General features: G+C 38.1%; 2 protein-coding genes across 11 annotated transcripts in view; one reads left to right on the top strand and one right to left on the bottom strand.

The window, feature by feature from the left end:
- Nucleotides 1–3,792, bottom strand: part of c2cd5 (C2 calcium dependent domain containing 5) — a 58,582-nt gene extending 54,790 nt beyond the window's left edge. For all 10 annotated transcript variants that reach the window (XM_067389957.1, XM_067389947.1, XM_067389950.1 and 7 more), the window contains exons 1-6: nt 3,553–3,792; nt 2,179–2,280; nt 1,979–2,065; nt 1,726–1,897; nt 457–552; nt 143–298 (exon numbers count right to left, since the gene is read on the bottom strand). In XM_067389957.1, the coding sequence (XP_067246058.1) occupies nt 143–298; nt 457–552; nt 1,726–1,897; nt 1,979–2,065; nt 2,179–2,268 (601 nt within the window). In that variant the 5' untranslated portion in view covers nt 2,269–2,280; nt 3,553–3,792. The remainder of the gene's footprint in view (nt 1–142; nt 299–456; nt 553–1,725; nt 1,898–1,978; nt 2,066–2,178; nt 2,281–3,552) is intronic.
- Nucleotides 3,793–7,748: 3,956 nt separating this feature from the next.
- On the top strand, nt 7,749–12,626 carry tnni1c (troponin I, skeletal, slow c). The gene is made up of 6 exons (XM_067389960.1): nt 7,749–7,778; nt 7,918–7,959; nt 8,413–8,544; nt 8,862–8,951; nt 9,032–9,214; nt 12,230–12,626. The coding sequence occupies exons 3-6, from the start codon at nt 8,434–8,436 to the stop codon at nt 12,329–12,331; spliced, it is 486 nt and encodes a 161-aa protein (XP_067246061.1). The 5' UTR covers nt 7,749–7,778; nt 7,918–7,959; nt 8,413–8,433; the 3' UTR covers nt 12,332–12,626.
- The last annotated feature ends 246 nt before the right edge of the window (nt 12,627–12,872 follow it).

Genomic DNA, 12,872 nt, shown 5'->3' with positions numbered 1-12,872 from the left:
CTTCTGCTGATGAAACTGCAAACTATTCTTCATTAAATTTTTCTTCAATTTATTATTTTTTTAAACTTTGACTCCTGGTCTTTATTCAACATATCTGGTTTCAAGGGTCCTAAACTGTTTATCCCCAACAGTGTTTAAGTACCTGACATGAGAAAGATGAGTCTCTGTCGGGCCTCGTTGGATGCACGAGGGGTTCTGATACGGTCGATCCACTGGTACTCTGGATCCTCATTCACCACAAGTTCTTCCACAAAGCCATGAATCATAATGGCCCGGTAACATCGGGGAATGGAGGTTGCTGAAGAAAAAGGGAATGCGAGTGAAAATTCTCAGAGAAAGATGAAAATAAAGAGAAAAGTGAGCGAAGCAGAGTAGATAGTGGAGGAAGAAAGTTGTCAGATGAAATACAGTAAAGATGTACAGGAGGCAATGGAAGCAGATGATCTAGATACTTACTACAGAAAAATTTAACCCCACATGAAGACTGTCTGAAGCGGTTCAGGTCGTTGAAGAGATCCACCTTCACCAGCACATTAATTTCCCCTCTTATACCTGAACACAAGCAAGTCATTACAACAAAACAATTCAGAATCATAACTCTTCAATATTACAGACTAAGGGTGTTTCCAGACCTGTAGATTGCTTACTTTGTTCCGAAACAGGGATTAAAATTGTTACAAAGTTTCATTTTCTTCTTGGTTTGGCTCACTTTCACAAGGAAACATTTCTAAACTGACCAAAATTTGCTAGCTAATACAAGTCACATGCAAGTAACCTGTCCTCTTATTGGTCAATGTGTGATTTTCCAGTGCATACTTTGACGTTTATGAATAACTTAATAAAATAAATAATGTTTTAAATAAAAAATCTTTAATAGAGAAATATGCAATGATGGTAAAACGAAGTGATACTTTTAAATATTAAACTAAAACTGCCAGTAGGTGGCAGCAAGTCAACTGTTTTTATGAGTGAGTCATCGAGTCATTTATTCAGTAATGAAGCAAGTGGCTGTGAATGAATCATTGAATCATTGACTCTCACGATTTGTTCAAAGCCGCACTCGTGTGTTGTAGTTCTACTCTGGTTTTCGTTAAAAATATTTTTTCATTGCAAAATAGAGTAAATACCGACAGTACTGTGTTTAAAATGTACGTTTTGTTTTTTGACCTGTTGTATAATAATGCACGTTTGCAGTCATGTGGATATTTGGGTACAGTTGCATTCTTCCTCGTTATCAACATTAAATACAAGAACTCACATAAGGTATGTTTTTGTATTGAAGAACGTTTGAGTCTTAAATTGATATAAATCCTCTATCTGTGTCTATATTTGTTCTTCATGCAAGCGCTAAATCCCCACTTTTACAAAGGTGCATTGTCAAGAACGGCAGTAATTTAGCGCGATTTAAGGCAGCAGATTCGGCACGCAATCTATCATATGCATGCTGCTTGTGTGGATACAGTCATTTTAGACTGCAAAACATGAGGTAATTTGATTAAATGTAATGGATTTATGGCATTTTGCCAGTTAGAAATACATGCTGGATTTTAATATTATTTTAAGGTATGGTAGAGTTCAATTAACTACTCTGCATTTTGTTTGTGTACCCCAGTTTGAGAAACACTGTTCTAAGGCGAACACTCATTTAGACAACCTCTGACTTTTTTTTTTTTTTTCAAATAAGCCAGGTGTGAAAAACCCCTACATTTGCTTATGAATACACACCATGTATAGTGTCATAAATGGGGAGCCAGCCAGAGATGACAGTAGCAGCTTCACTGCAGAGTAATGGATCAATGTCAATGTAAACCTTTCCAATAGCATCATTAGCGCTGTATGTGTCATGGTCAAGAACAGTTATCTGCAATGGCTCATCCTGTAAATCTTCATCATCCACCTGAAGGTAAAACAAAGATAAACATAGGAATAAACTCCATAAAAATCCAAACTATAGCACGACAAAGGAGGAAGACCTTACCTCGAATTTGAACCACTCAGAATTCCACTGAGGATTCAGGGACTTGGGGTATACATCCGTTTTAAATGTTGTGTTTCCAAACTTCACCTGTGGAACAAAAATTTATAAATACTGATCTACAAATTGAGCTGGCTACTTAGGCCACTTTTTTGATCTAATTTGCAGAGCAGACTTCATTAACAGACTGGTGATCAACTGACCTCCACGAAGGCATCAGTGAGATCGCTGGCACGGTCCATGACAGGCAGGTGCCGCCCTGCAACTATCTTCGCCTTTAACTTCCCAGGCATTATTCCTCTAGTCTTGTTATTTGAACACACATAAACACAAACACACTGATTACACTGGATCAAGGCTAAACAGAAAAAAACAGATCCTAAGCAACGTGACCCAGATACATCCCTACTTGAAACAGGTGACCACAACAGGTGCTTTTGACAGATTAGAGGACAGACAGAAGAGACAGAGACTACTGATGCAGATATACTCTCAAATGAAAGCCATTGTGTATATATACACATGAATATATATATATATATGTATTATATATATATATATATATATATATATATATATATATATGCACGTTCCGAACGTCATTTTGACTGAACAAATTATGGCGTCAATGGGAAAACTAATTGAAAAGTAAGTAAACAGATCACGCAGTTATCATCGGTTTATGTCACATCAAAATCAAACTTGAAATGGACTGAAAGCATGATGATTGCAGGGTTATTTAGTGCAATCAGCTTGGTGAAATTAAAAATACATCTTAGTGTCTGTGACAGATGGTGTTTACAGAGCATTACTGATGATCCAAAATAGCCTAGTTGACTATTAAAAATAAAAACATCAATACACAAATAAAATATATTGGTTTAAATTATTATTACCTTTAGTTATTATTTTGGAACGAATGTAGAAATGCTTAAAACACTAACTTGATGAGACTGACTTGGTTTTGATAAATAGAACATTACAAAATAGAATTGTATTTGGTTTATGTTTTTATTTTTTGATGTATTGTAAAATAATGTTCATTTAACAAGGAAGATGTGCCAACGTTAAGAGTAATGCATTAATTTACATTGATTCATAATAAATAAAAAATGTGCCTCATTTCAGAACACCACTGATATATATATATATATATATAATGCATGTACCTTGTTCATGTAAAAACGCAGCAACATTAGCCATGTAAACATGATCTTTTCAGAATTTTGAGAAAATAATTAAATTATACAGCTAATTAATAGATGTAGGTTACATTTCTGGTTTCACCTCACGGTTAGCAGATTGAACCTCATAAACCTTAATGTTTTTACTAAATCATTAGACGTAAAATAAGAACCCCAAAACATTTTAAGGAAATCATAAATCGATAATAATTCTTATACAAAATATGTATAGCTCTGTATGGTTCAGGCAGTCAGCAAAGCGTAGCTGCATTCACATTGTCAATATAACACAGCAGTACCATATTAGACACAAAAGCATATTTCTACAATGATATGTGGACAAACTACTCAAATAAATGCTATTATTTTAGTGTTTTGATGCTGTCAGCTCACCAGAGTTTCACCTTAGCGGTTCAATCTGACATTAAAGTCTCTCCACCGATCCTCGCACCGATTGAAACGCTTCTTCTATCATGATTAGATCTCAGGAAGGTGCAGCGTCGATTTTGTGATGCATTTTGGTCGCTATCATATCAAAATGTTGATGTTTATACGGCTAATTTCAAAAATAAAATCGTCTGTCAGATGCAACGGATTGCGCAGAATCAAGCGCATCGCTCACGCACACGCAGGTGGGAGGGGCGGGCAACTCAAAGCATATCCGGGTCACGGACATTGACGACATTCGCACGTGGGTTTGGGGTCAGATGTGTGCTTTTTCATCCAAAGTTTTTTTCCATCATACAACATCTTTCTTAAATCTTCACACTATCAAATAACTGCACAAATATGCATTGAACTTTTTCCATGTGTCGAGGATTAAAAGTCTTTAACGTCTTAAACTAATCCCATTGCATTCAGGGCCAAATCAGCCAGTGGATGGTTATTAGTCTACCATTATTAAACCTCGCTATCCCACTGAGATCCTCCTATGAAGCATGTGTAAACACACATATTTAATGCCACATAAGCCTTCTTGCACTTAATAAAATGTGTTATTTTAATGTGTAACTCATGTTCATATTGTAATTTATCGGATAAAGGAGCATATGAAACTCTAAATTGTTAAAGATGGAAATCACACAATCAAACAACAAATAGGCCTACAAGTTATATATATAACTTGTATATATAATTATAGTTGAATATATATGTTTGTAAATATTTTTAATATTATTTGGTTTTTCTCACATTTTAAAATATTCCATCTGGGATGATAAATTACAAAAAATGGCATAATAATATAAATAAATTATTATATATTTAAAGGTCCCGTTCTTCGTGATCCCATGTTTCAAACTTTAGTTAGTGTGTAATGTTGTTGTTAAAGTATAAATAAAATCTGTAAAATTTTAAAGCTCAAAGTTCAATGCCAAGCGAGATATTTTATTTAACAGAAGTCGCCTACGTCGAACGGCCAGTTTGGACAACATCCCTCTACTTCCTTCTTTAATGACGTCACTAAAACAGTTTTTTGACTAACCTACGCCCACAGAAATACACAAGAGTTGCGTTTGTAGAGTGTGTTTGTCGCCATGTCGTCGAAACGCTGTTATTTTCATCCGGCAGTCCAATCACCGGGTCTGATTCCGGCTCAAATTGATAGGGTACAATTAAAGACATGTTTACAATAACACTGAGCGCATGCATCTCCACCATAGACTGTGATCTCCACGTTATGGTAAGATGCGTGACTTTTCCGGGCACGGTGCGCTCAGAGCTGTCGAATCACAACACAGGAACCGCTGGCACAATCAGAACTCGTTACGTATTTCTGAAGGAGGGACTTCATAGAACAAGGAAGTCATCAGCCCGTTTTTATGACAGTGGAAACAGCGGTATACAGATAAGTAAATTATGTGAAAAATACTGTTTTTTTACACGCGAAAAATGAACACATGTTAAATTACACACTATAAACACAATCAAAGTTCCAAAAAACCACGAAAAACGGGACCTTTAAAAAAAAAAAAAAGGCTATAATTTACTTTACTTGAACAGAGCCTATTTTTACACCCGTTTATTGTGTAAATATATATGTCCAATATATTCCGCAGGCGTTAGATCCTTCTCCTATTTGGCACCTAAACTCTGGAACAATCTTCCCAGCATTGTTCGGGAAGCAGACACACTTTGTCAGTTTAAATTTAGACTAAAAACGCATCTCTTTAACCTGGCATACACATAACACATTATCAATTTATATTTTCAAATCCGTTAAAGCATTATTAGGCTGCATAAATTAGGTCAGCCGGAACCGGGAACACTTCCTATAACACCAGATGTACTCATCTATGCTAATTTTAGTCTTTCTGTTTATCCTGAGGTTTACCGTAGTCATCCGGACCCGGGCCGTATCCAGATGAGACCGAGGACCTGCGCCTTGACACTGAAGGCCTCATCAACACGACAACCCATGGCGCAGCTCCTCAACAACCATCCATACTTTGAATGTTGCGATCCTATCGGACTTATGATAGCAACCTGAGTCGTAACAAAGCACTGTTCGCCAGAGGAGAACTGGCCCCCCGACTAAGCCTGGTTTCTCCCAAGTTTTTTTTCTCCATTTTAACACCTATTTGCCACCTGTTTGCCACCTGTTGGAGTTTAGGTTCCTTGCCGCTGTCGCCTTTGGCTTGCTTAGTTGGGGACACTTGATATTTGACTTGACATTTGACATTCAACAGTGCTTTGATCAGCCTGCATTAACACTATTCTTTAAGAGCTGCAATGCGGGTAAAATTATATACCAATTATCAATGTAAAGTTGCTTTGACACAATCTGCATTGTAAAAAGCGCTATATAAATAAAGATGACTTGACTATTCATTTTTTAAAAATGGTACAGAGTTAGACCTACTGAGGAAATGACCCGTGTCTAACAATAACCATTACATAAGCAAGCATCATGTTACATAAAATCCATACCTGACATATAGTCATCAAAGACTATTTTTATATGCATGAGTGCATTTTTTGACATCATGTAGCTTGTGTGTATGTAATTTGTATGTGTGTGTGTTAGGGGAACAAGTAGTGTGTTTATGTGCTTCTGTTGTAAGAATCAATTCAGTATCTCGTAAATATTGGCTTAGTTTTAAATTAACCACTGGATCAGAGGAGTTTTCACCTCATTGTGCTGCCTTAGGTGGAAATGTGCTAATTTGAGCTCAAGATGATGCATGAGAGATATTCCTGACACCCCAAGCTGCCGAAAACAGTTCGACTGTAGAGTCTGTCTGCCAGTCAGTGCCGGTCGTGCCTCCGCTCTCCATATGGAAGGGTTACTGAATAAATAGATCATACATTTCAACACAAATTTTTCCTCACTGAATCCAAAAGGACTTTTTGGTAAACAAATAACCTGCATGAAAAGCTTTGCCAGTTCTCATGACCTGATTGTAGATGAAAATGTATAACAGTCCAAATGGTACTGACAGCGGTCCTTGTATGAGTAATCAAGAGTCAAGAATTTAGATGACATATCCTTAAGAATACACCAACACAAAAACTATAAATGCTTGTTCTTGATTTCTAACATACAACAAAATGCATATGCAAAGTATACAGGTGTTTAAAATGCATGCAGTGAGATAATATTTTAGGTCCTGGGTTGGTGGGCAAATGGTGTTTAAAATTAGTATTTATGGAAGTGAGGTTTGCCTCTGAACATGTGAGGGCGAGCAGGTGCTGATTGTTCTGAACTATGACTAATGGATGGAAACGTTTGCTTTATGCAGTGTCTTTCTTGTTAGTGAAGAGTTAATGACCTGGCATTTCTGTAATTTACAGATGTGTCTGGCTGTCCTTTTTAGTCGATGGACTTTCCCTTATACTTACTGACTGTTTGGTTTCACTATTTTCCATTTTTTTTATAGGATGTGTCATTTTTGTCTGCTATATTGTAGTGGAGATATATATAAAAATAATTTGAGTCTAGTAGGCTTTGAATTGCTTTGTCCTTGTGGCGTAGGACACACACACACACACCCAGTCTCTGATATGTTAAGGACAGCTGTCCATTCATTCTCATTCCAGTCTCTGGGAGCTAAAATTACAAAGGTGGTGCCTGTCACAGATAAAAACAATTGTCTCTGTCCTTTGTGCTTTCAGAAGCTGGTTTGACCCCACAGGCAACACCTCAGGTAACACGTCTCTCTCTATGCCACTTTCCTAGACATCTCTCATCAAAAGAGAAGATTTATGTAGTTTAGTATTGTGATTGCAACTATACATCATTGTTTATTTTTATTTCTGATTTCACAGATTTCAAGATGGCAGACGAGTAAGTAGTTTATGCATTGTTTTTCATTAATCTGTGAATTCATGAACACACATCTTTGTATATGTATTTATTTGATACTATTATTATTTTCTTCTCTTTTTCTCTCTGCAACCACCAAAAAACATAAAATCTGCAGCGATGTAAGTAAATTGTCTATTGTTTACATATGTTTTGAGACTCAAATTATAGTAACATTAGGATTAAAACCTTTTAAACCTTAATTATATTATACAATAGTTTTCTGATATGGACAATATGATTTATACTATGTATGTTTACTTGTTTTTTTCATCAAAAGGCACCTGGCCCATTGGCCCCTCGGGTACAAGCCAAGGTATTCACCATAATATTCAAATGTATATTGTGATCATGAAATTTATGCATTTATCTCTATATTGTTGAATGACAGAACATAATGTATAAAATTTGGGATTAAATTCACTTTATTATCTTCCACCCCCTTTTTTTTTTAGCCAAAGTCTAAGATCTCTGCATCTCGAAAACTCTCCCTGAAGGTATGGGTTGGTGTGTGTGTGTGTGTGTGTGTGTGTGTGTGTGTGTGTGTGTGTGTGTGTGTGTGTGTGTTTGTGTGTGGTTAAGGTTAACCCTATGTTATATGGATAAAATGTCCCAACAAAGATGGCAATATGAGAAATCCTTTCCTTTGTGGGGACATTTTTTTGGTCCCCATGTGAAAAACAGCTGATAAACCATACAGAATGATGTTATTTGAAAATGCAGAAAGTTTTCTGTGATGGGTAGGTTTGGATTAGGTGATAGAATATACAGTTTGTACAGTATAAAAATTATTATGTCTATGGAAAGTCTCTATAAAACATGAAAACCCAACGTGTGTGTGTGTGTGTGTGTGTGTGTTTGTTCTGGGGACTAAGCAAATGTGCGTGTGGTAGATATGTTGGTATGTTATTTTAACCTACAGAATGTCTTTTTGTGTTCTGTTTTCTAAGATCCTTTTGCTCCAAAGAGCCATGGAGGAGCTGGAACAGGAAACGATCAATCGTGATGAGGAGAAGGTGAAATATCTGGGTGAAAAGCTTCCGCCTCTTCAAATAACCGGCCTCCAAATGGAGGAGTTGCAGGTTAGTGAAAGATACTCATCAACATATACAGCCACTCATCAATTAGTAAAATAGTGAGTTCAAATTTGATTTTATATTTATTGTAATTAATTCTCATTTTTAGTATTTATTTATATTTTATAATTACATTACAAATTTGACTGAAATTATCTTTCTTATGAAGAGAATTATGTTAGTTCAGAGTTATATATTTATTTATATTTTTTAGTCAATTTGCATATTTTTTTATTGTGATATTGTAATTTGATGACTTAAATATGATTAAAAAACATTAAAAATAGTAATACTTAAGAATGAGTATTTCTGCATGTGTGCAGAAACTGTGCCGGCAACTTCATGCCAAAATCGACATAGTGGACGAGGAGAGATATGACTTTGAGGCCAAAGTCAATAAAAACAACAAAGATGTAAGTATGAAATAAATACTCTAAACTCGCACTAAATGTTTCTGTAATTAACAGCGTGTGTGTATGTGTGTCTGTAAAAGATCCATGAGCTGAAGCTGAAGGTGCAAGATTTAGGAGGGAAGTTTAAGAAACCTGCCCTGAGGAAGGTGCGTGTGTCTGCGGATGAGATGATGAGAGCGCTGCTGGGCTCCAAACACAAGGGCTCCATGGACCTCAGAGCCAACCTCAAATCTGTGAAGAAAGAAGACATTAAACAAGAGAAGGTACAAACATACAAAACACAACAAATAGTAGCATATTGTATAAAACTTTACATAATAGAGTAGAATTTTTGCATTAAATTAAAGGGGACCTATAATGGCCCTTTTCACAAGCCTCTGGTGTCCCCAGAATGTGTCTGTGAAGTTTAAGTTCAAAATACCCCACAGATCATTTATTATAGCTTGTCAAATTTGCCCCTATTTGGGTGTGAGCAAAAACAGCTCATGCTTCCGTTGCTCAACAACAACAAAGCTGGAGAATCTCACGCAGCCAAAATGACGATTGTGGCGCTCTTCAGCCTTAGGGTTCACACCGCACGCGTCAGCAGAGCAGAAGCAGCGCGTATTTTTTTCGGCGTCCATGTTAACAGATGAGAGCGTTCACACCGCACGCAGAGGCTGCGCAGCACCGCGTTGCAGTAGCAGAGCAGAAGCAGCAGTGCCGCGATCTTTTCGGCGCTGGATCTATTTTTGCTGCGCTGCTAACGCTCAATTAAAGTGTTAGTACACCTTTGATGGACAAAATAAATATGATTTCACACAAAAAGTGATAAAAAATGCACAGAATAAGCATATCTAGTGTGTTTTAACAAGAATTGAAGTATGTCAGGAAAGAAAATTAATATTAAAAAATATTTATAGAAGATTTACTCATTTAAACTTGTTTTTAATTATTCAGTTTGGATTAAAGTATGCTATATTATAAAAAAACTAAACTAAACTAGCCAGAAAATAGGATATATAAACATTATTTTACACAGACAGCAATATAGGCTCTAGCATACCCAAATCAAACCCGAGTTTGCTGGCTTTTTTTCGCTGAGTTTGCTGTGTTGTAAACATGTTCATGCGGCAGATGATGTAAAACACAAAGCTTACCTCATTCGTGTGCAGCAATGGATGACATGAGGGTTTTATTCATTTATGTTTTATTCATTTTACGTTTATATGTGAGTTTTGTACACCTTGGATGTTAACAAACTTTCAAGACTATCAAGTTTATAAATGACCAACTTATAAAAACAAATTTATAGCTGTCTTTGTAAAGAAATGCCCACTTTACATATAAAGCTTCGAGCCGCTGCTGTGACGCTGTACAAACGCTTCCAGTGTGAATACTCGCGCGTCTCTGCAGCTGCAGTTCACGCTCACGCGCTTCTGACGCTTGCGGTGTGAACCCGGCCTTACATTGTTCAAACTGGAGTCAGACACTGATGGAGAGACTCAGGAAGAAGCTACAACTTTTAGAATGCATCTGGACATTTTTGAATGGTTAGTAGATAAATTGATGTAGATGCTGGAGTAACTACATTTGTGAAGCAGTCCGGCATAAAATGATGGCATGGCAACAACACTTTACTACAACTCTTCCGCTTCTCTAAAGAACCCCAACATGGCCCCTTTGTTGCGTGTTCTTCTCGGGGGCAGGGTTTATGTAAATTTTGGGGTTTGTGATGTCACCAACCCAAGAAGCTTGTTTTAATGCCGCATTCCAGGCAACCCGTAACCCGTGTTTTTCCAACCTTCTACCCGTGAAAGTGCACTGGAACGGCTGTCAAACCCGTGACTTCATACTAGTGCTGCGTTCCAGGCAGGTATTTGAGTCCTTAAGTCACGATTTCAAATCACGACTTTGTAGCCTTCCAGGAAAGTCAAAAAGTGTAAACAAACCAACATGGCAGATCGTACGGGGCTTATGCTCATTAAAAACAAAGGTGCTTACTCCTTGCTTAATTGAGGGAAACAGAGGAGGAAAACGGCGCATAAGGCAAGAGAAGCTGTTATACCTTTTATTTTACCGTGTACTTGCATAAACACCGCATCCGTAGGGGCTGCCATTGTTGTTTCGCGGGCTATGTGACGTCAGAACTCGTAACTGGGAGTACATTGATCTAGTACGAGTTCACGGGTCGGAAGTCACGGCTTTGACTGCTGTTCCAGTGTACTTTCACGGGTAGAAGGTTGGAAAAACACGGGTTACGGGTTGCCTGGAACGCCGCATAGATCGATGTACCCCAGTTACGGGTTCTGACGTCACATAGCCCGCGAAACAACAATGGCAGCCCCTACGGATGCGGTGTTTATGCAAGTAACGTTACACGGTAAAATAAAAGGTATAACAGCTTCTCTTGCCTACTGTGTGTTCACACCGCCGGCGGCGAGAGCGTCAAAGTGACGCTAGTCATTCATTTTCAATGAGAGCGGCGCGGCGCGTCTTGGACGGTGAGAGCGTCGAGGAGACTTGAAATCAGGTTAACTTTATGGTAATGAGCTATGACGCGGTTCGGCGGCAACCAATTGGAATGTAGAGGTCCTCGCTTGAGAGGCTTCCGATTGGTTGACGCGACTTGTCATTTACTTTGACCCTCCCGTCGGCGGCGGTTTGAACGAACAGTACAGCGTTGTTGGCAGGGCAGCCAAGGCGACTGTTGACGCTCTCGCCGGCGGCGGTTTGAACGAACAGTACAGCGTTGTTGGCAGGGCAGCCAAGGCGACTGTTGACGCTCTCGCCGGCGGCGGTTTGAACGCACGGTTATACGCCGTTTTCCTCCTCCGTTTCCCTCAATTAAGCAAGGAGTAAGCACCTTTGGTTTTAATGAGCATAAGCCCCGTACGGTCCGCCATGTTGGTTTGTTTACACTTTTACGCAGTTTGGCGTGACTTTCCTGGAACTACAAAGTCGTGAGTCGTGATTTGAAGTGACTTACGGGCTCAAAAACCTGCCTGGAACGCAGCCTAAGTCCCTACCAGTTGTATGTTATAAATATCTCCCTTTGCATTGAACTTTGAGCATTGTAACTTTGCAGATGTTGTTTATGCTCAAACAGCATCATTACACACTAACTAAAGTGAAAAAAGTGAAATCATAATCAAGGACCCCTTTAATGGGGTAAATATGCCTAAATGCTGCAGATTTTTTTCATTTTACTTGTCCTTGACAGTTGTTTAGAGATTCACCTGAATAAAGGAAACATGTTTTCAGTTTCTAGACATAACACTGCATTTCTGTTTTATCAGGTTATGTCGGCAGAGGTGGGCGACTGGCGTAAGAACGTTGAGGCCATGTCTGGTATGGAGGGCAGGAAGAAGATGTTTGATGCTGCTGGTGGAGGACAGTAATGGGAGTGTATATAAGAGTGTATAATTGTGTATATTTATGCGTGTGCATTTTTATTAGTCAAAATGAAGGAAATCGCTTGAAGTTAGCCTCCAATAAAAAAACAATATGCATTTAGTACAAATCTCAAAAGAAAGCTTGTTACTATATGAATATGGAATGTTTCATATGACCTCAATTTAAGCTTATTAAAATTTTGATTGTGCTAATTATGTGTGATTCATTATGACAACAGACTGTCATGATATTTTTAACACACACTGGATGGAGAGAACTTCACGACCTTGTGTGACTGACAGTCACTTACATATCAGGCTGTGAGTTCAGGTCACAATCACCACTGACAGATGACAACTGACTCATTCAGAATATTCACACTGTGTGACTGACTCTGTGTTTGTGCTCAAGGGCAAGAGAAGTTATTGTCTTTTATTTGGTCAACACCTGTCTGTGACAAAAGAGATATGAGTTGTGGACATGTAACGTGGCCTGGTTTGGCAGGCATACTCCATGAACAATGGCGTGGACAGTGTGGAAAAAAGA

This window comes from Chanodichthys erythropterus, chromosome 7, assembly GCF_024489055.1.
Source record: "Chanodichthys erythropterus isolate Z2021 chromosome 7, ASM2448905v1, whole genome shotgun sequence".
Taxonomy (NCBI): domain Eukaryota; kingdom Metazoa; phylum Chordata; class Actinopteri; order Cypriniformes; family Xenocyprididae; genus Chanodichthys; species Chanodichthys erythropterus.
The sequence above is the reverse complement of the archived record's forward strand: the minus strand, read 5'-3'. Positions and strand labels throughout refer to the sequence as shown.

Coding starts and splice junctions, on each gene's coding strand:
- tnni1c (XM_067389960.1), top strand. CDS start 8,434: ATGGAGGAGCTGGAACAGGAAACGATCAATCGTGATGAGGAGAAGGTG. Junction 8,545..8,861: donor TCCAAATGGAGGAGTTGCAG/GTTAGTGAAAGA, acceptor GCATGTGTGCAG/AAACTGTGCCGGCAACTTCA. Junction 8,952..9,031: donor TCAATAAAAACAACAAAGAT/GTAAGTATGAAA, acceptor TGTCTGTAAAAG/ATCCATGAGCTGAAGCTGAA.